Source organism: Anabas testudineus, chromosome 14 (genome assembly GCF_900324465.2).
Source record: "Anabas testudineus chromosome 14, fAnaTes1.2, whole genome shotgun sequence".
In the NCBI taxonomy this organism is placed as follows: domain Eukaryota; kingdom Metazoa; phylum Chordata; class Actinopteri; order Anabantiformes; family Anabantidae; genus Anabas; species Anabas testudineus.
This window is the reverse complement of record NC_046623.1, coordinates 3,286,587-3,310,453: the sequence shown is the minus strand read 5'-3', so window position 1 is coordinate 3,310,453 and position 23,867 is coordinate 3,286,587. Positions and strand designations below refer to the sequence as shown.

At 39.5% G+C, this 23,867-nt stretch overlaps 1 protein-coding gene across 1 annotated transcript in view; it reads left to right on the top strand.

Moving 5' to 3' along the window:
• uvrag (UV radiation resistance associated gene) overlaps nt 1–23,867 on the top strand; it is a 75,312-nt gene that overhangs the window by 26,354 nt on the left and 25,091 nt on the right. Inside the window, exons 12-13 of the mRNA XM_026371484.1 lie at nt 2,785–2,950; nt 14,229–14,304. Of these exons, the coding sequence (XP_026227269.1) occupies nt 2,785–2,950; nt 14,229–14,304 (242 nt within the window). The remainder of the gene's footprint in view (nt 1–2,784; nt 2,951–14,228; nt 14,305–23,867) is intronic.

Genomic DNA, 23,867 nt, shown 5'->3' with positions numbered 1-23,867 from the left:
TCAACAAATGTTTGGTCTTAGGCTTAATACTCATGATTATACATAGATATTTGGTGAAGAAAAGCAATTTAATGCTTTGCACTTTCGAGGGTGATGATCTCATACATAAAGTGTCCGTGATATCATCATTTGGCTACTGTAGATGGCAATTTGGAAAAGAGAGTAGGTATTACTATGCTAAGTTATTATAGTCTTTACCATGCATAAATGGCATGATTTTCTTTAAATTACCGGTATGTCATTTTATTGCATAAAAAAACATAATAGCATAATTGTATCATCAATAGAGAGCCAGTCCTACTTGTAGCTGGGTAACGGTGACACCCTTTTTTATTCTGGCTGGTTCCTCACAGTCACAATTTGCCCAAACATGACAACAGGTCTTTACTGAAATATGTGAGATGAGTCAGTAATGATTGAACACCAATTTAATCACTTTCCTGTGGCAACGAAAGTATTTGAGTGTAAATTAATGAACACAAACCACGAATAGTTAGTTTCTTACTTCCTTTTTTTTCTCCCCAACATTAAATTTCATAATTTGTTCTTGTTGGCATGGTAAAAAGACAGAAAATATAATTTTTATTGAAGGTATTTTGATAGAAATATTTTGGGCATTCTTGGGCATTTGGGGACTTTTTTTTTCCCTTTTATATTTTGTTGACTACTGGTGGAGGACCTGTTCAGGAGGAGCTACTACTTGTTACAAGATGTTTCTGTATCTGGTTTCACCACCCAGAGAGATGCATCCACAAAAACCATTTAATATGAAACATACAGTACTGGACAACAGTGGGGTAGGTCAGGCCAAGGGTCACGCTGTATGTGTTGTGATGAATGGGATTTGCTGTCACAGCAAGTGCAACTTGATCACTACATGACCTCTCTGTTGCTCAGATGGATTGAGGGGGGTGGGAGTGGATTGAATTGGTAATGAATGGTCAGCTTTGGTGTGCAGCACTTGTCTAATACTGAGAACACAACCGCCATTGTCCACTCGGCGTTCTCAAGCACCTCTTCCTCACAGCTGGTGAGACCGAGCAGGCTTCTAAACCTATAATTCAAAAATACCACTCGCAATCTCCTCCGCTCCCCGCTGTCACATTCCACCTGTTAACATCTATAGGGGCACACAGAAGTGCACAGTAGTGACAGCCAGCCCGTTTGTGTTTGCAGCGATCACATGTTCCCATAAGGTGGAGGCCTGTGCCTGCTTCTGCCTCCCAGTGCTTCATAGGTGGACACTTAGCAGTGAGTAAACTACTGAGCATGTGTAGAAGATGAAAGGCCTAACAGAGAACGTCCTAATGCATTTATTGCTAACTACCTTATCCCGTATGCCCTCCTTCATGTTCAGGCGGCTTGTGGTTTGTGAAATGCAGTTCCAGGTAGCCATTAACATTCATGCTCTAACTGCTATGACTTTTAGACATCCTGCAAAGTCCTGCACAACATGTATAGACATTATAAAGAGAGGACAAAAGTAAAGGTTGGAGAAGCATGCTTCCTCAATTCAGCCCCACTGCTGACCCTTCTTTTATTTGTGTGAGGTCTGTCCCAGAGAGAGGCTGTTCAAGTCCAGAACTGTCTGGATGTGTGTCAAAGTCGGTTTGAAAAGCCCTACAGGGGAGGATGTTCCACATTAGAGAGCAGGGTCAGGGTTAGTTGAAGTCCTAATCCTACTGTGGGTCAAAATGTAACAGGGTGGTGCTGAAGCTCATCTATATTTTTAACATTTAACTAAGCCTTTCTTGTCAGATTAGCTTGGTATTGGCAGTCTCCAGTTGCACCTTGAGGTGTCGCTTATAGCTGAATATCCTTTACTTGACCTGATATCTCAATTAGTGTGAAGCACCATCCAAAAGCACCAGAGGCCAGGAAGCAGTTTTCTCCAGGTGCTTTAGTTGCTATGAAGTAGAAAAAATGCAGGAAGTAGAACGAGACAAAGTAGGCTTTTTTTAAGTTGATAAACACAAGTATGAGCCAAGGAGCCTAAAACTCACTATTGCCATAGTCTATCATTTCCAAGCATTAAGATAAAAACCACAGTGATTTTGAGTCTTTGCCTCAGGCAGTGTCCTGCTGCTGTTTGAGAATGTGAAACCACATTGCCTGTTGTCTTGAAACCATTTCTCGTACTTAAATCGAGCTGGTTTTCTGTTTCTTTCCCCCTGTCAGAGAAACTTCACAGAGACATCCAGCTTTCACCCCCTTAAAATATTTGGGCTCAGAGGGGATAGAAAAACGTGATGGGTTGCTTCTCAAGCACATATCTCAAATTAAATTGGGTATCCGACTGCAGCCAGTGCTGTTGTGATACTATATATGCTGTCTCTTTCAAAACTTCCTCCCCACATGAATGCATCTGCTCTTCCTCTTGTGGATATTTGGTTGCCAAGTTGTCTTTGGTTGCCTCTTTCTACATCTTTGTTTGCATTCACAAGATGTGGACACAGTTTATGAAAACACAATTTATTTCTAAATCTAATGAAAGGACATTCCAAAGGACACAGGCATCTCTTGACTGTATGCTTTGAAGTTTTTGATATAATAATAGTTTACTGACTTGGGGTGATCCAAATGCTGCCATTTTCAATATTATTTTCAATAGATTACACTCTTTTAATACTACCAACCTCTGTGTAGATCATCTTAAAAGCCTAGTAATACATCCAATATATATAACTAGAAGAAAACATATCTAATGTGTGACTTACTGGAACCTCTTTCTTTTTTTTTTTTTTTTTTTTTTTTTGTGTCCTCCAAAAAAACACTGTCCTGCAGCAAAGGATGATGGGAGCATAGCTGTCGCCCTGGGTTACACAGCACACCTGGTCCTGATGATCTCGTGCTTCCTGCAAATCCCTCTAAGGTATCCGGTGATCCACAAGGGTTCACGCTCCTCCATCAAGGACACTATCACTGACCGGCTCACTGAGAAGGAGAGAGAGTAAGTTGACTGCAAACAGTGAAACACCAAATGATAAAATATTCACATGCACCTCTTTCATCACAAACGCTTTCTTGCTGTATAAACAGGACATTGCAATACTCAAATAAAGTGTTTTAAGTTAAAGTTAAGTTAAATAAATAAATCCTAGAGTAAACTGGAGCTCTTGCTCAGCTTTGTGTGGGCTGTGTGATTAGTTCCCCTTTCCCAAAATATTTGGATCAGGTGAACTGATGTTCAGATTAAGAGCTCTGTTTTCATTGTGCTCGGAGCATGAAGGAACCATTGCACTTCATATGTTAACGTATACATTATTTTAGTAAATACACAGTGAAAATACACTCGTAACAGACATTCATTTTAGTTGCAGTGCAGACAAAGTGTATTCATGACTGTACTTGTTTTGTTTCTTCTATATAATGCAGCTGAGTTATTTATTTAAAAAATGTTTTCTAAGATTATTATAGATAATTGTCATAATTTGTAAACAGTTTGTGTGGGTTATTATTATTATTATGTTTTTTAATGCCTCCATTTGTATGAGAAAAATCATTTTTAGTGTCAAAAATAAACGAAAGGACGAACTTGCATTCTTAATTCTGACATAGGGCCTATAACTCCATTTAAAATGTTTCATCTTATGAAATAAAAAAAAAAAGATATAAAAAATAAATCTTTTGAATCAGAAATCACTATACAGTTTTTGGACTCCTGGACTAGTAAGATGTGCGTGTAATTTGCACGCCGATAATTAAGATTGTGCAACCCATTTCTCATGTTTCCAGCTTTACCTTTGTTGCCAGCATCTGGTGTTGGTAATGTTCTCTGTCGCTTTCTATTATCTAAGTTTTACTATCGTGACTAAATTGAATTAAATAAATACAGGGTGTCAACTTAAGTTCATGTGTTTTGTATCAAGGCATTTACAGTCAAGATTGTGTTTTAGTTACCCCCAAAACTTGCACTGCAAATCTCTCTCTAAGCTTCCAATTTTTACCTCCACTGAAATTAGTTAGTATCTAGAATTTTCTATGTTATCTCTTTCATCACGTAGCTGATTCCTGTAACTCTGCTACTGTGTTTCACACCAGTCCTGCTCTCTATATTGTTGCCTGGGTGCATGTGAAGTTGAGTAGACATACATCCTTGTACTCATAGTTAGTAACAGTGTGCACTGTATATCCTGCCTATAAAGTCTTTTATAAAAATAACAAATTAATATATTTAATAGGTAGTTTTACCTTGTATCTACACACAGTGGTATGAATGTATGGAGCTGTAGTGTAAAGAGTCTTGTACTGCTTAAGTAAGCACTTTAAGTCAAAGCATCTGGAGAGAAACTCATTTCAGGGAGCGTAGAAATGACTAAAGTTGCCCTAAAGTCTCCAGAATGCACCATGAAATTTTCAACAACTTTAGAAAATTGTAATGTCTCATCTATAAGTGGTGTGTTTTAGATGATTTTGAATGAATTACCTACCCATGCATTTTTAATCTACTTGTTGTGGTCACTGTGACAACTGTCTTGGGTAAACTAAGTTGCAGCGATCATGGTAACAGTAGTTTGTTCCTTTGCAGTGAACAGTACAAGAAGATTATATTTGTTTTCATCACAGTCATCAGCTGCAGCCTGCTACACTATCCTGTTTTCCATCAACTCATAGCAGCTGCATTATTCTGTCTATGAGCAGAAACAGAAAAAGGATTTGGACTGGATAATGTAACTAAATATGGCTCATATCTGCATATTAAGACCTACAATGCATTATTTAGAAACAGTTTTGTCATCCAGCACCTTTTCTCATCCGCTGCCTGCAAATGTCCTCTCAGTAAGTGCAGTGCCTCTAGATTCAGATACATGTTGAAATATAAAATGTTCCAGTGGGCCTAGCAGCCACATTGCAGAGATGCTTATTTTTTCATATCCCTCCCTCGTTCCACTACAGACATGCATGGCTTAGATGAGAGGCGCTGACTTCATTTACTGTTTTGCTTCGACCATGGTAACAACTTAAAGTTCCCCTTTTTGAAATTGATTCAGGTGTTCAGAGAATATACTTTGAGTTCCTGCTGAGACTGTAAATCACAGTGCCCATTGTGTGTCTCTGTCACACCTGTAGGGCTGTAACTACTCTGACTCACATCCTTACACCATTATATGATTTTGTTGCACCAAGAACTTAGCACAGAGAAACATAATAAAGAAAGCTATACTGACATAGAGCTCGGCAAATGATAAACTTAGAATATAAACTCACCTGGGGCCTTGCCAGAGCTATTTGTGTAAGGCATGAATAGTACAAGCACTGTAATTACAGCACAGGGCAATGCAATGAAATTATTATTTGCATCTGTTATGGTTTTGTAACTATGCATCAGGTGAGGATAAATAAAAAAAACAAAACAAAAAAAAAAACACACTGGTTTATGATAATTGCATGCCTGGAACACACGTGCTTCTTACATACATATTGACATTCCACACGAGCACAGAGTGTGAGAGGGGGAGTCGTGAGACAGATTATGTTATAATCAGCAGTGTTGCTAATGTGTGTGGGTGAATGTGATTGGCCCTCAGTGTTAGAGTGAAGAGTGTAGGCAGGTTCAAAGATACTAAAGATGAAAGTCCAGAGTCATGTATGCACTCGTCAACACTAACTCACATTATGTTTGGTATAGAATATTTATATCAATATATAATTCTTTTTGCATTTCATAAGCTTTAGATTTTTTATGGAAATAAGTTTCACACATTTTCAGTAGTGTTAGTTCCAATAGTGGCTGGATGCTGTACAAATTTGCTCACTTTTGTATCTTGGAGCCTCATATTGGGGGGTTTGTTTGAAACTAATTAAATTATTAAGAAAAGTGATGTGGGCCTAAACCAGGCTGTTATACAGTAACAGTTCTGCAGGTCAGTAATACTCATTATTTGGTTTCTGTATTTTATACTAAGGTGATCATAGCGTAGCATGTTAGACATTTGTAACCCTGTAAGAGTCGCCAACTTCTCGGCAACTTCTCACTGAGAGAAGAACTGAGGACAGCTACCAGCAAGGTAGCCAGTCCGAAACAAGTCACTGCTTAGTCCTGATTGAGTCGCATAGGAATAGGCACAGATACCTTTTCTACGTTTGTCTTTTGTCTACAGAAGAAGACAAACAGCTGGGAGAAAGTGTGTGAGAAAAAGCGGCATTAGACAGGAAAGTTACAAAGCCGCTATTTATCTATGAGTGTGACTCTGTCATGACAACAGCCGGAGAAGCTCAGTGGGAGTCACTTTGCACATTTCCAGTGTGACCACGTAGGATATTTATGCCAACCTCCAGCAACAAAAAATAAACCTCTAGACTGTGTGGCCGTTTAGGTAGACACAACAATCCAGTTTAGGTGTCCCTGAGTAGGGGCCAAACATGTTTATGACCCTTGAGGCTCCAACAGGCTGCAAACACACAGCAAAATGATGTGTGGGGCGATGGAAAGCAACTAGCAGAGCTCTAAAAGTGTACAAAAATGGGGCGATTAAAGTGTCGGAAAGAGGCAGCCAGTGATAAGTGAGGTGACTTGGGATCAGTTTCTCAAAGTGTAGCAGGATTATCAAGCAGTCAGGCAATTATAATGGCATGCACATAGGAACCTTATGGTTTAGTCACATGTTGCATTATGAGCCCCTTGAAGTGGAGTTACCCTAACCTTGGTTTTGCAATATGATGTGAGTGGATCCTATTTGTTGGCTCTACTGCAGTAAGAGTGTGCAACCAGATTTCAGTAGCTGAAATATTTGCCCCAGTTACTATAAAGTGGAACAATGAGCAAAAACTAATCTTTATCCATTTATCCATAGCCTGTTAATTTGAGTTTTACAAGCACAGGATTTTCTGCATGCATGGTGTGAACAGCGTGGACCTTCTGAGTTTGGCTAATATCACTTCCATTCCACTCCACCTATGGGACACAGCAATTATTTCATTTCTATTCTCATATTTTTCCACCATCTAGAGATGTGTTGATCTGACCTGTGTTAGCCACTTGGCTCAGATGAACGTTTGAAAGTAAGGTATGAAAGATAACTGGTCTGTTTGACACCCAGTTTTTATTTGTTTTGGGTGGGGGGTTAGATATATTCTCTGAAATCAATGGATGCTAATGACATGTTGCGCCCACGTTTTGTCCTGTGTAGAGCAGAGTTCCAGTGTTTCTGATTGCATGGGGGAGAAACGGGGAGATGTGATCCAGATGTCCTGTGTTTGATTGAGAACAGAACCCAGCCATTAAAAAGCAAGCACTGGCTCATATAGTCTTTCGCTCAAAGTATTGAGGCAAATCATTTTTTTTTAAAACTTTCTTTATCATCAGCTAAAAGAAAACGGATGTAAGTTGGATTTACACATCACTGCTTGGTCTGAGCACAATAGAAAGTTGGTGGAGGTAGTGACCGTGAATGCCTAGGGAGGGAGGCCAGCTTGAGACGAGAAGAACCTGTGAGCTCCAAGAAAAGAGGTTATTGTTTGGGGGTTTCAGCGGTTTCACATCTCTTAACATGGACCATGTGCAGAGGAGGAGAGGGAGAATTACACCTAAAGTACTCTGACCTGCTTTAGGTTGTGTAGCAGTGACAGGGAAAAGCAATGTGAGGCTAAAGGGCGGGTGAAACACCCAGCTCAAAAACCTACATTACGGAAGAATGTAGGTTGGAAGAACAATTGGAGTTGACTGGATTAAATTAGTTGACATTTCAACAATTACTAACTTTCGATCTTATCCCTAAGGATATCATTTTTTTTCTGCTCACACAGTTCAGTCAGTGGAATATCATCTTTGGCACATGATAACGTTTTCTTTTTTGAATGTGCCGTCTTTATTATTTCCTTCACTCTATCCCCGTCTGGCAGTGCAGTATAAATCCTTTTATTTAAGCAGCGTCACATGCACATGTTCGGTAGTGATTCAGTTACCGTATTCTTCATAGAAGAGATGAAGGAGGCAATCAACCTAGGAGCCAGAGAGCTTAAATCAAATTTGAACAAATAGCTCATTATTTGGGTCTGTATGTCAACTACAAAGGGACCCTCGGACTGGACCGAATGTTTACTTGTCTTTTGTGGTTTTCTGCCAAATCACTCAAGGACAATGGCAGGGAATGGTATGTTTATAATAGTTGTGAAGAAGTCAAGGAGTCTCTTCTAGGATGACAGGTTAGTTGCATAAGCAGCCCTTTATCTTGGAGCCCTGCTGTTATGTAGCCGATTCGAGCAGTCTTAGTCCATACTTTATTAAAAAGATAACAAGAAGCATCTGGGGTTAACGACTTTCTGAAGGATGCTGTAGGTTGAAAGGAGTGATGCAGCCAGCTGAGAGCGTTCACTAGTATTTGGTTGCTTGTTTATACAGTAAATGGAAAGAAAAAAAAAAGTCCAGACTTTTTTTCAGTGTCTGCATAGCTGTAGGGTGTATCGTAATGACTTTGGTGGTCCCCCAACTGTCCTCTATCACCACTTTACCAAGTTTACATTTAATTGTTTAGGTTTGAATATTAATCCTAAGTAGCTGTTATAATCTTTTGATTTAGAGTCAGATAGCATACATTTGGGATGAAGTAATGCTTCATAAGTAATGAAGAAGTAATGCTGCTGTTGTGAACACAGATCAGATGGTACCCCTCATCTACCTCTCTACTTATAATTAAAACAATGAAATTAAACAAAGGGGAAAGTAAAGACAACATGAGGGTGTGGAGACTGGGAGCTGAGGTCAGCAGAGCCTGGATATTCTTAAGAGCTGTGATGAAAAAGCCAGGATGACAGAACGAGCAACCGCCACATCACTCTGGAGACACTTTAACGGCATAGACCAAGATGGCGAAACCGTTATACTGGGGCCTTAAGTGCAGCAGCGGTCATTAAAATAGCATTCACTGACAGATGCTCAGTGTAATCATTTCTCAGATATTGAAAATTACAGCTCACTGTGATTTATATGGTAACCACTACCATTAGAACCTTGACAGTTGCAAGGCAGGTGTTTTTTTTTTTTTTTTTTTTTTTTTTTCTTAAGCAAGTGAAGATTTATGGCCCCATGCCGTTTGAAATTGCACATTAAAGACATTGTAAAACTCACAAGCAACCCCCCACCCCCCTTCAACCACAACTGCCATTAATACGATGGTGTTACTGCTGGCCATGCCTGGTCTCCACCATGTGAGCCAGAACTGTTGTTTTGCACATTTGGAGTATTAATTTGGATGTCTAAACAGGCGAGCCAACACATATGGAGACATCAGCCTGTGTATACATTACAGCGGACCAGCCAGTCACTTGGAGTCTTCCTTCTGTATCTTCATCAACCTCAGTATAGCTGAGCACGACCACCCACCTACATGCCCATGGCTTCCTTTACTCTCCTCCATTTATTAAAGTGGACCCAAGAGGAGAGAGAGAAGAGCCCAATATACTGGAACATGTTTAACTATACACGCTCTCTGTAGTTTGCACAAGAAGCACCGCGACCTTGTGACCTTGTTTCTCTAATAGGCTATGGCTATTTTAAATAAATAAAAAAAAAAAAAAAACAAAGCTCCAATGGACTCTGTGTCCTCCATTTTTGCTCTGTTGTTGTAAAACCCCAGCAAGCAAAGCTTTAACTGGCGTCTTTGCTCCACAGCACCCTCACCTTTTGTGTTTGAAAAATAGCCCACAAACATGGCTATTTAACTGCAGGCTATAAAAACCGTCATGTGCTGCTGACACCTGCTAGGAGGCCCCTGGGTTGCAGTCCAGGGAGACATTGTAGACACTGGTTGTGAAGGATCATCCAAACATGAAAGAAATATAACTCAGCCTGGTATTAAAAGACCCCTCCACAGAGCAAGGAGTGATTAAAAAAATGGAAAGTGCAAGGGACTTCCTATTGCTTCATCTCGCTGTTGGGACTGCCTGGTTATTGGTTGTTTCCTCCTTTTAACAAGAGTCTGTGCATTATATTTGAAGAGTGTATGTGTGAATAATGGGTGTCTAGACCCTGCACTTAAGGAGTTGGCAGGCTGAGGGTGTACATATTTTCACTCAAAAAGACAGGGGACTTTCCTGTGAGATTCAGCTTCTTTTGTCTTTTTACAGTGTCATGGCTCCACACTTATTAATTACATATTTTTGTGTCTGTAGCCAGAGTCAGCACTTGCACGTTAACTATCCTGTGGTGAGATCTCTCTGGAAGAGAAGGGCAATTTTTTTTATGACGAAGGAGAAAAAAATCGTGACAGATTTACTTCAGCTCTTAACTCACTGTCATTTCTTTTTCATCTCTTGGTCCAGTGCATGCACAGTTGACTATTAGCTAAACGAAAACAGACTTCATGTTTCAGTAATCAGTCTTTTAAATGGATGCTAAAGTGTGTGGGTGTGTTGCTTACGGTGCCTGTCATATTTAGTTTGCTGGTGCTAGTTTCACGGACACGACCCTTCAGCAGAGCTGCCACTGGAGGGGAAGGGGGACGGAAGAAACGGCTTGATTAAGGAAAGTGAAGAAATACGAGGTGGTCTGCTGTGATAGAGATGATTTGATTTGATTTCCGTGTACAACAAAGTTAAACAAAAGACACAACGGTTTTGTTCACAAGGTGCAAGAGAGGAAGGAAGCATGACCTAATTAAAAACAGCACATAATGGATTGTTTCGAGGCAGTGCAAAAGCCTAATTCATGCCACAAACAGCACCTCTCCAGCCTGTGTATGAATCTTTCTGGTTTGTGTTAGGGTTAGGGTTGTGTTTACTCTGGAGTCTTCAGTTTTTGGCATGGATATTTCTCCATGACTGTAATTTATTTCATCCCGTTTAGTATACAACTAAACTGCTGCTGGCTGAGTAATTAAAAATGGCGTTGTGACTCTTCTTACTCTGCTTCCCTATGTCTTTCACATACACATTCCACTGATCTTTCTACTACAGTCATAGCAAAAAATTATAGCGATGGTTCTCTGTTCCCAGGGTTATTCCTCAAGGTCCCTAAGGCTGAGTTAGGTGATACCTGAAAAATAAAAAAAGTGACTTTGAAAGTGCTTAATTTTGACTTTTGCAATATTGCAAACTTCCTCTGAATCTTTTATGCTTATTTGCAGCTAATCTCTAAGCTCTTGACCAGGGCTTCAAAGAAGACTTATGTAACACCAGTCCTGATTTCTTTGTGCTGGCTCTTCGTCAAAATTCCAATTCTGTTCAAGGTTCCTGTCCTCTGTCTGCATTAGAGATCTGATGGGGTCATCTGATCAAAGTTTCTAGGTTCTTCCTTTGTTTCAGATTCAAAACTAAGAGACTTAAACTTTGAATTTACGGCTTCTAAACTTTGAAAATCTCTCCTGTTGGACTTAAAGTAATTATTTGTGTTTTTGAAGCTTTTCTCATTTTGTAGAAAAAAAAAGAAATCCAAAGTTTAGCTGAGGCATGTGGAACTGTTCCACTAAGCTAAATTGAGTGAGTGTCTTTCAGAGTTGCATTTAAGACAAATTTTATTCCTTGTGTTCTCCTGAGCCTATTATTCCTGTATTTGGATTCTGAAAAGACCAGGATGTGAGTAACAACAGTCAAAATGGACAAAAAGGCATGTCAACTGCTAGACTACATCTATGTGGAGCAATAGAATAGAATAGATTTCTATTCTATTTGTCAGATGGTGATAACAGATGATATACTGTGAGGAATAGGTCTGAAGCTGTGGCATCACCTGAAGAAGAGAAGTTTAGAGACAAACCTGCTTGTATTGCCTTGTCTTCAGTTCAATCGTCAACTGTGCTTTCTAACTGATTTACATACTCCTTCTGTACCTTCTTCCTTTCCTCTGTCCTCAGACTTCCTGCCTCGATCCCCTCCTGCTGCTGTGTAATAATATATGTGACTTTACTGGATGTCCCTGAGAAGGATTCCTGGTGTTTGGTGAACCGGAGTCTCTCCAGTGTGATTTCAGACACAGTGGACAGCGGTCATTAATCACTTTGCTATGACGCAGCCCATGTGTGTTCATGTGTTTGCGTGTGTGTGTTGGAAGTGGCTCTGTTTCCACTTTTCATGTGTCTTTATCAGTGAGCATATCATATCTGCCTGTAGAGAAGTGATATTAGGAATGCCTGTTTTGTTGTTCTTCCTCTCTCTGTTAGTTATTTCCCATTGCTGAGGATTTGACCTTTGGCATGTCGCTTTCTCTGTGGGGCTCTAGATGCATATAAGGGATGTGGAGGACCAACAAGTGGCTGTCTGTACTACCCTTGGGCTACATCATTTTATTCTTGCCAGTAACATCCTGTTAGAATCTCCATCTGTAGAGAGTTTACGCTGCAACTGAGAGATGTTATATAAGTGATGTGTGAATGGGGAGCTGTTTACAGTGCGCACTATAGTTCAGAATATCGTCTGAGATGTCCAGACATGGGTATGTAGGTTCATGTCCTTACGGGCAAATGCTTTAATAGCAGAAATGCTGAGGCGTGGGTGTCATCAAAGATTCTCTGAGAGCATCAGGATATAACAGAAACCTGGCCTTCAGCATGCCAGTAGCACATCTAAATAGCATGATCTCAGTTAACAGGAAAGTCCAGTGAAGTGCCAGCACTGAGGAAATGTATTTTCCGCTGTGCCCCCTTCATTACCTCAGGCACCTGTATAGTCATGAGAGGGGGTGAAGAGCGCTTCTCCGTGCTCTGCTCTCACACAGGACTAACAAACAACCATGACCAAATCTCCTGGGGTCAAACACGCACAGGAAGGAGGCATGCCGGATGCACATACTGACCAGTACACACACATACACACCAGAACACATCTTCTGCTTCTGACAGTGGTATAATAATAACAACAGGCATATGTCTTAGGGAAATGGCCACACTGGGTTATTATGGGGTCACCTGTAGCTGTACGCTGTAGCTGCTTTATTTTCGTATAGATGTGATTTGGTCTCATCTTAGAATTCTCTCTGGAACTCTCATTGATTTCCCACTTCCCACTTTCCAAATGTCTTAATGATAAGGTAGCTCATCTGAATGCTCTTTTTTTTTTTTTTTTTTTTTTACAGACCTTACTCTTGTAGCAAATGAACTCACTGTCACATCAAAAACTCATTTTAAAACTAAGCTTTTTGTTGTCCTTTCTGGAAGTTGGCTGTGAAAAAGATGGTTAAGATTAAGGCCGTTCGTCAACCTTTGTTTCCATTTGCTGTAGACTTTTGGCAGGAACAGTGTACGACAGCTGTTTATTTAAGTAACTACATGAATGCTGCATCTGCTGCATGTGTATATGCCTGTGACAGTACTTGACCTTGGTAACGTCTCTCATGTGTGTTGGCTTTTCGCTCTTTAAAAGACTACATTTCAGTTTCAGGTGTAGACATAAGCTATGAAAGGAGACGTTTTCTTCCCTTTTTTTCAAAAGCCCTGTTCAGTGTTTAGGTGAGAGGTTAAGAGTGGGATTAGGTTCAGGTTACTCTGAAGGTCAAGATGAAGCACTTAGAGATGGAGTTGAGATAGGGCTAAGATATGAATGCAGATAACAAAGGTCATGACAAGTATTTGTATCAGTGTGTTTTGTCAGACCATAGCCATGATCAGTCTGTGAGGCTAGATTGGCAAAATACTGTATCCTGCTCAGTGGGAGACCAGCAGATATAAGCACATAATCACAGGAAGGAATGAGACCAACCTTAGAGAATTTCCCCTCTTTGAATGCTAGCATACTTCTCTCTCTCCCCTACCTCAACACCACTGCTGTCTCCACCATCATTCATTTGCACTCCTTGTTCAGTCCTAACTAAGAGATCCTGAATGGCACAGATGGGGCTTTCCCACCATGCTGAAGGGAGACATTCTCTCTTTTCCTGCTGAGAGGCGGATGGACGGGCTGTTGGGATGTTTCTGCTCCTGTTTGATATTTCTGTGGGATGGTGGGATCATAGACCCAGACTCAGCTTCTTCAATCATTTGCAAGTGTTACCTGCTGTAAACGCTGCTGGCTACATGTACAAACATGGAAAGAAGTCACTGGCTGTTCGAGAGCCAAAGTGAAACGGTTACATTTAAAATAACAAGCCATGAATCCCTTTTTCATGATACCATCCTTTTTGCCCCTCTAACAGTGCCAGACCTACAGTGCATTGTGATATGCATGTACAGTATGAATATACTGTAATACTGTTGCAAAACTGAGTTAAATGTATTGTATCTGTAACCTGTGTAATGATCAATTGGCATGAATCAATTGTTTCTGTTCAAGTTTTCCCCTTTTTCTCCTGTCTTTCACAGATTCCCCTTGTACCCCAGAGGAGAGAGATTTCACTTTGAATATGGGGTCTACTTACTCAACAAAAACATTGCCCAGGTAATATATGAACACACACCCAGCACACAAATGTTTGCCACTAATACATTAAATGTTTTCTGGAGGAATGGGTACAAATAACAGACAAGTGTCATTATACATATATGACAGAATAAAGGTAACTGTTTACTCTGTTACGAAGTCAAAGCTTTTTATTAGGGGACGGACATGTAGTGGAATAGGAGCCAGCTCATTCTCCCAGTTAATGGTTAGTCATACCAGACTTTCAAATTGTGCAATACCAGTCACATTAACAGTGGCCTCAGCTTAATAATAATCATAATAATAATAATAATAATTAGCAAATGTTAGTATGTTCAACATTATATGGACTCAATAGTAGCATATTGAAAGCTAAATTCAGCCTCGCAGATAAAAGCAAGATCTTGTGTCTTGTTGTTCTGGGACAACAGTGGAGCTCTGTGGCACAGAGAAAGGGAAGTCTATCAGGCCTTGGATGGATGCATATAATACAAGTCATTGTTGGTCCTGGTCTCTTCAAGGGAATTGTTGACAGTAAGAAAAAATATAGAATATCTGCAAACTTGAACCTGATGGGGCCACTATGCTGTGATGTTTGAAAAGCTTTGGAGACATGGCGGAGTTGGATTTGGGAGGTCTGTGTCTGACTGTTTTTGTAACTTTCTGAAATTGACATTCCGACGTCCATATCCACAGCATGCTGTGATTGGCCAGCTATGTGGAGCCAATCAATGGCTCTCTCCTTCTTTTCATTTGTTATACCACAATTCTTTCACTCAGCTGCATGGACAACCTAGCACAAACCTTTGATTAGCTACCTGGAGTGACAGCCTGAAATCATTTTAAAATCACATTACATCTCCAAACCTCACTACGGCAGTGGGTGTTCTTTTTTTGTTTGTTTGTTTTCTGATGTGGCTGGACAAGCCTCTTCTTTTCTAGTAAACTGCCTTTGAAGCTAGAGATAGTCACAACATGTAATGTATCTATGTGTGTGGGTCATATTTACCACATACGTTGACATCATGTTCTAAATTGCTCTCTCTTTCACCCCAGGGGAGGGTTGAGCTCTTGGATTATCCACAGTTATTAAAGTACACCTAATGTGTTGACCTGGCTGACTCCTTCCATTCCCCCTCAGACATTTAGTACTGACTTTTACCAATTTACATTCCAACTTACTTACATTTCTCCTAGCCCAATTATTATAATTATGATTCCAGAATCCATGTCTGCTGTCTTCCCACCAGAGTAGAAATAATAGTAGAAGAATAGGAGTATAAGCCAAAATATTTTAAGCAGGAAATGGAAGTAAGTGTTATGAAAAGGAATGACAAAGTGGTTTGTTTTTGTTTTTAAACAGTCTTAGTGCATATAGTTTGTCATAGTTCTTCAAAATGATTTCTGTAGACTGAATCCAAAATGGAGCCATTATTCAGGGTTGTTGCTAAATTTCATCTCATTAGCTTCATGTAAATTGTTAACTTCAAACTCTAATCTGACCCTCATTCTCTGACTGCTTGTCAATCTGAGTGCTGTCATCTCAGACGTGAAATATTAGCTGCACTGAACTACTGAGGTCAGTATGATTTGATTTATTTCAATGTGCTACAATACGTGTCAAGACTGACTGCACAGACACACAATTATGATTGCTCACATATGCACACAGGCATGCCTTCACACCACTCTGACTTATAACAGACACAACCTCTAAGACCTGAGGAAAATTTTGCAGTGAAAAAAAAAATTTGCTTGCATATATAAAATTCAACAGATTGTACTTTTTGGTGATGTACACTTTTGCTTGGGAGTGGAGGTAAAATGTGACACAAACATAAACATAAAGTGATACATAAATTGACGGTAGCTATTTCATAATATGTGATATATAAGTGACATTTAGGGACAGACATAATAAATATGCATGACAATATGATTTTTTTTTTTTCATATGTCCAACTTCTGAGATGCAGTCATCTCAATGGATATTTCTGCCCATCAACTCATGCAACTCCCACCATTTTTTTTTTTATCAGAGCTGCACATCGTGATCTAAGCTTACAGAGATTTCTGTTTCATTCTTCTTTTCCATATTGTGGCACAAATGTTAGCTCTGCGTACTCACTCTAGCAGAACATTTAATGCGATTACAGATAGAAGGGACATGTAAGTGAGGGAAATTATTTTCTTTATCTACATTAGCTTTCAAGCTATAAAATCTAAAAGGGAGAGAAAAGTGTATATATGATACTTCAAAGCAGTCACAACCACTTGAGATGAGATCCATATAATAGGATGTTTTCACCTGTGTCAGTGTAACCCATTAGCTGTAACACAGGTGGGCACTTGTGAGGAGAGCATGATGTTTATTCTGTGAAGTGCTGAATTCATAAACTGATAACATACTCTTCTTAGAATATAACCTCTGTGGAGGTTACTGTGCATCTCAGCAACTGTAAGATCCCACAGCACACCATGCACATAGAAATATGCAGAGTGTTTATTGTAGTTGAGCTCAGAGCAGTCTTCAATTTAAGGTCAAGTAGAGGAAAAGACTTCTTTTTCTTATTTTGACTAAAGCTACAGTAACATGTACTGCTTTTAACTGCTTTGTAGAGCATCAGTATTTTTACAAGATGAAATTTCATCTTTCATTCAGCCTTATACATTCCATGTGTGCCTTGGCTACATGTACGTTAAGGATGAGTTATCAGGTTGACTCCAAAACAGTATAATGGTGCCATATGAGCAGTGCAGCTCCATATGATAGTGATAATAGGCCATTGTTTCAAAACTGAATAAGTGGTAAACATGTCATAGTTGATAAAATAGAACTCACCGCAAACAGAGCTTCTCCTTTCTAGTTTTGTTGATTTCTACACACCACATTAAACTGCATACTCCCTTGAGTCTTGATCTTTCAGTTTCTTGGATCTCACATCACACATGGTCAGGTTTAAGCCTGGAAAAACCAAATGTCCACAGACCTCTTTGACCTTACATGTAATTTCTCATTTGAAATCTAATTAGGATTAGTTAAACTTGCCATTATCAACTGTTTTATTAGTAAGAGTTCCACAAACACGCTGCTGTGTGTTTCATATTAATTTATCTAGGCTTTTATTAGGACATGGCTACTTTGTTGACTGCTACACACTGAGCATTTTCTGTTGCTGATATGAGTTAACATCAGACGGCAAATAATTTAGAATCTTTCTTCTTAGGATCTTTCTTTAATTGTCTCATTTGGTTGAGACAGATGAAAGTATCGTGCATCTAGTCCCATGTGCAGCTTTATGATACAAAGAAGAGGTCCGGTTTCACGGCAGACCAAACTGATTGGCTGTCTTGCTAACTGAGTAGAGTCCTAGGTGGGAGACATTAGCTGCCTATCTTTTATTAAATTGCCCTGTGTGGTTGTGTTTGAAAGTGATACAGGGAAGCTGGTGAAGGCTCAAGGCCACAGCAGGTCAACCATGCTTTGATGTGGCAGAGAGAGAAGTTTGCTTTTATTATGTCTCCGAGGCCAGGACTAAGGATAGCAAAGCAGCTTGGAGAACCATGAACGTAAGGTGGTAACACACTCCCATGTTGCCACTTTAGGTTAATTTGTTTGACAAAGAAAGTTAAGAAAGGCTTTAAGGAATGCCTGGGGTGAAACTGAGACATTCTCTAACTCCTTACTTCTTACGCAATAAGAAAATATTGCAAAATCTGCCAAGCTTATGTGAGTAATTTGTTTTTATGTGAAAACATTAACATTTTTGTTCACATGCATACATTATCTTTGGTCCCAGTTGAATCAATACAAAAATGTAAACAAATGCCACATATAGTAAATTTGATTCCTTTCAGTTAGGATGATAAATCTGTGGCACTGGGTAATTCAAAGTAGTCAGTCACAGGTATATTACTGGGCCTGAAGTGCCTGTCCACAGGGGGGCACACAGTAAATGTTTAATCTGCCATTCTTTTCACAGTGATGAATTATTATATAATTTGTGTGAATAACTCCAGAGCAGAACCAGCAGCCTTTTGTCTGGGACAATCTGTGTGCTTTTAGCTATGCCCACTATATTCACTAGATTTTAAGCAATAGGCGGTATATATAGCAATTAGTTCTCAGTCACTAAGCTTTGTGTCTCATATTTTGTGGACATCTTGCAGAAGAAACTTTTGGAAATCAAAACTGTAAATCCGTTGTGGCTCAACCAGGTCACCCCTGGGTTCAGCTTTATTTCTGTCAACTAGGGAAAATCGCCTACAGTCTCCCAACTTCCAAGGCACTGAGCAGTTTCACACCATGAGCTGCAGGCAGAGTGCCATACCGGTGGTCTAAAGCATACGTCAGAGCGCCTGTAGCCATCAAGAGTGGCAACTGTGGCTCCATAAAACACAGCTATGACTCAGGGGGGACCTACTGCGGTTAGTGGAGGTGGCAGCAAGCGGAACAGGAGCTGGTTGGCTGGATGTATTCTTGGTGAAGCTATTTGGAAAAGTTACAGATATTTGAGAAAGAAAAATGTTTGTTTAAAAATGACACTGAGGCAGATAAATATAAAGTAGGTAAATAAATGTGATGAATTGATTTTAGGCTTTACACGTTATTGAATTATTGTCTTCTAGTGGGTCACCTCAGTGGCTCCATTATCTCCTTAAAGTCTGATTGCAAAGGGGACATTTTTCCATTATATACATGCCATACACAGGTCAAATATATGATCTATAATTCATCATTCAGCTTGCTTTCACTAAAATCAACCTTACAAAAAGACCTTGTCAGTTTGGATACAGCACAAGAAGAGAAAGTTAAACAAAGGACTGACTGATTTGCAAATTAAAAAATGAAATGGCTGGAGAGTAGCCTCTGTTTTGATAACTTAAAAAAGTATATGTAAATAAACTATGTATCACCAAGTTGGTTGAGGCAGACTGCAAGCAAACCCCATTATATCCATTTGCTCCTTTGTTATTAGTTTTATCTTTAAGTCTACATTGTTATATCCCAGACTGTGTGCTTATACCTCAGTTTTCTATAACAAAGCTCATGACCCCAGTCAAAAGAGATACAACTTGATCTTGGCATAACCCTCTGTGGCCATTAGCTCATGTGATTGTGCTTCGATAAAAACCATATGAGCCAAGCAAAGACAGAAGACATACAAAAAGTGAACATTACGCAGCTCTCTTCCACCTCATAACTCCTTTCCACCTCAGACCAAGTTGTCAAGACTGCTAAAGTTCTCCCATGAAAACTATCTCCAGTTATTACCTTGTTTCCTTTAATGTAGATGTTAGAGATGGTACAGGCTCTGTAACTGGATTTTGTGGAGAGATGTACCATATTTGCACATGGTATCAACATTTTGTAAGCAGTTGTGCGTTTACACTGACAGCCCACAAGACTATTAAAATGTTGGTTATGAAAATATCTTCTTCAGTCCTCCTAGCTTATATCTATCTACAACACGATTTAAAACTTTCAGGTCACTTAAAAAGGTCCTTTACGTTAAGGTCACGTAAAAACAATATTTTTAAAACATCAGATTAATCAGAAATGCAGAGTAGAGATTGTTAATGTTATTGACTGTAAAGATGGAAATTGTGTGTTTTTTTTTTGTTTTGTTTTGTTTGTTTTGTTTGTTTGTGGAAAGCAAGGACATTTCTAAGTGACCTTAAACCTTTGAACAGAAGTATAGATATATGTATGGATGGATGAATGCAGTAGCAGCAAATTAAGTAAATTAGTCCACATATTCTGAGACATTCCCAGGCCAGATGATGCATAATCTATCCAAGATGTTCTCGAGAAGGTGTCTGGAAGTCCATCCTTATCATATGGGTGAGTCCAGCCTCCTTATGAGGGAAAATCATTTTAGACACAAGTATTGACAATCAAGAGATTTCTTAAACATCATAGCCATTAATGAAGGTTAAAACATAGAGGTTTGATCTTCAGACGAAACATGCTGGTCTATCTCTGTTACCTACTACTCTGAATGAGAGCAGAAACTTGATCTTTACTTATTCCTCAGCAAGATCTTTCTGAGAAGTGGAACACTTTTAGACATAACTATTCCAGGTTTCCCACAGAAACCTGTTGGTCTTTCACTCCTTGTCCAGCTGAGGCTTGTGGTTCATGACTCACTTCTCAGTTCATTCCAGACAACATCCAAAAAAAAAAAAAAAAAAAAAAGAAATGCAGAGAAACCCACGATTACATCTCCTCTGTCTCACTCGAACAACAGCAGTCATTATTCTGTCCAGCCGCCTCTGCAAAAACCTCATCTCAACAAACAGACTCCTTAATGTTCAGAAATCATAATGCAGACCACTGTATGCTGTTTGTTTACCTGAACCCTGGATCATGGTTCCCTAGGCTCGGCCACAATCTATAGCCTTAGACAGACAGAGCCTGGAAGTAATCAGGCCATTTCAACTGCCTTATGCCACTCATTGTCTTTATCCTGCATAACAGCTCCATCCGTTTCTTATTTTACAGGGATTGATATTATAAAACACATGATGGGTGGGATATTAGGCCAGGAAATGCAGCACCAAGTCAATGAAATATACCTCACTTTCAACCTCAACAGGAAAGAGGAAAAGAGAAATGAGGTACCAAGTAAAGTTCCCCTTTAGGCCAAGCTACAACATATCTGTTTTTGCTTTAACCTTGTGAAGAAAAGCCTGAATCTGTATGCTCTAAGCGTCATTTCCCACATGGCCACATGCTGTACAAATGTTGGATAATCATCCCCTTACATCCCTAATAGAGGATAAGTTATAGAGCCTGTGCCTGTCAATGTGTTTTGCATTTGAATGCCATTAAGGTGCCACTTTTAACAAGATCTCTGTACGCCGCTGACAGTAAAAAGCACTTCATTAGTGTACTTTATTTATCACATTTCAAGCAAGAAATTATTTTTGGCAGGTTATAAGTGGGTTAAGTTGAGAGCAGTGTGGGTTCCATTGTGAGATTGTTAACAGCTTGACATGAGCAGAGACAGCAGGCTGATGGTCGTCTCCTGGTGATTGATGTGAAGAGGAGGGGGAGAAGAGGGAAGCTACTGTTCTCATGGTGCTGGAGTTAGAGAGATAAGATCTGTCAAATAGTTGGTGATACTGTCATCAAATGTAGATTGTTCTATGCTGTATTTTCTACCAGTAGTACTAGTATTTTCTTATTTATACACATCTGGGCCTTTATATAGCTTTGTGGCATATTGTACTGTCAAAAGTACACAAAATAGAAAATAAATAAAGTATTCAAAGAGATCTCTCAAGCGTCCTTAATATTAATTCACAATATATTGAATTCACTTGATTCTGTGTTAATATCATCCTTTTTGTACTATCTATTTAGTTCCTCTGCTTGCTTGCCTTGACTGTAACATAGATTAGGTGGCTCTAGGTTGACGACAATAAACAACAACATGCAATTTCCATCCTTCTGAAATATGGCAATGTATGAAAAATTCATACCGGACAGGAATATGCAACCAATATGCTGTACTGCAGTACTATATACCACCTAGCACTAGATTGAACATTGTATGTGTCGGACAGACCAAATCTGTCTAATCATCATTATCATTATAATGTGATAATATTACAGATTGTATGTTGTATTCATACTTGCTTATTGCAGATAGATCCTTGTACTGTGTATTTTTTCATTTTCTCTTCAATCCCTGTATATAATGTATATATATTATTTCATATTAAGGAAGAAATATCTGTAATTACTGCTGCTCTACTAGACTGAAGTAAAAGGTGATTTGAGATAGAGACATGATTTGCAAGCAGGAGATGTGTCAGAAGAGACAAATCTACTGCATGAATACAGTACAGAAGGAAGGACTACAGAGAAATTACATGTATTCGAACAATATTCTCCTCTGAAGAAACTCCCTGTAAGAAAAAAAGAGCTTCCGAAAACCTTCCAGTCACTCCGTGGTTCTCTGAAACTCCTTGTTCAAGCTATCTAACACACCTCTGTACACTAATGGGTTTTCAAAGCCTTACTGTGTGGTCCCTGTTTTCCATCACAAACTTTTGTTGTTAGCTACGGCTTGCATCTACTACCACTTATTGGCCAGAGAGAGTTGTTGGTGGGACCCTTTTTACTACCAGAAGTCGGAGCACTCTTCCATAAACAGATTTTTACCATATACCACTATATCAGGGTGAGGGTGGAAAAGCGGCAGTGCGTCTGTGGTGCTGTGCTTGCAAAGCCTTAACCTTAACCACCCCATCCTATATTCTGTATTTAATGAGAAAGTGCAGTGGAATTAATGGATGCTTCAGAGCAGACCAGTACAATGAAGTGAGTGCTCTTTGTAGTCTGACAGCTTTCTACTTGCCATTGGCCAGAAGTTGTGATTTATCATAAGCTCTTAGACCGCAGTTGTAAGTGTATGTCACTGTTCTGTGGTTTCCAGTTTTGGGTGTGTGTACGTAGTGAAGCCGTCAGCATTCTGCGATTATGCCTGAGCACCAGCTTTTTATGGGAATTCCTCTGGACAGCCACCTATGACTTTATGAAACACTTAAATTTGTGTAATTGAATTTCCACATTTTGTGGTTGGTAGTTCCAGGTTTGCCCATCACCGCAAAGAGGTACCAGAGGAGCTAGTTCCACTAAATATAAGGGTACTGTTATGTGTGTATGTGTTTGTGTGCCATCAGACAAGCAGATATTGATGCTTATAGAATATCAGGATTTTGTTCGAGATTCAGAGATGATAAATTAATTCAGTTTTATGTTTCGTCTTTACCAATCAGTCAGCATAATTATGGTATGCCAGTCATCCTACAATGAATTATTCTTACAGGTCAGACTATGGTTGGTACTGCTGCAGTGAACGAGGGCTTTGCTGTGATTGTAGGTGTTTGGAATAGTGTTGGCTGCTCTGCTCCATCATTTACTTAATAGTGCGTCTGCAGTTTCCAGCCAGTTGGAATTTTGAGCTCAGGCTAGTTTGTTTGGAGTCTGTTCTACTGTCGCCCCACTACTTGCTACACTATGCCACTTTAATTTAGCAACAAGACCTCTCAAAGGTCCTTTCACTTATGACTCCACTTTCACAGCCATTTTTCTGTGGTAATATCTAAAAATGTTGGCTGAGGTTAGAAGGAAACTAAATCCTTAGTAGATAAAAGGAAGAGGAAAACCCCATCAGACAGTCTCATTTTAACTTAAGTAGGATTAGTTTTTCTTCTTCTCTTCTGTTGATCATAATTATGTCATAATGTGTTAAAATATGTGGAGTTTTAATGTCCATTCAGCGTTTCTCTTAGTAAAGTCAAACAAAACTGGCCCAAGGCACACAAACAAAAGAATTCTCTCTGCTTGTGGGCTTTTTTGTGCAGCCAAGCTTAGCTCCTGAGGCCCCCACCAGCTTGTCATAAGAATGGAGAGGGCATAGTCCAAGTATATTTTATGTCAGCAAGTTTAGAAAAACTTGTTTTTCTTGTTAATTCATCAAACCCTGTGTGCTGTCACATGGGTGTTTGGGAGTAGAGGTACTCTATCATGAGCACAGGCCTTATTGCATCTCAGTGACAGCTCTTAG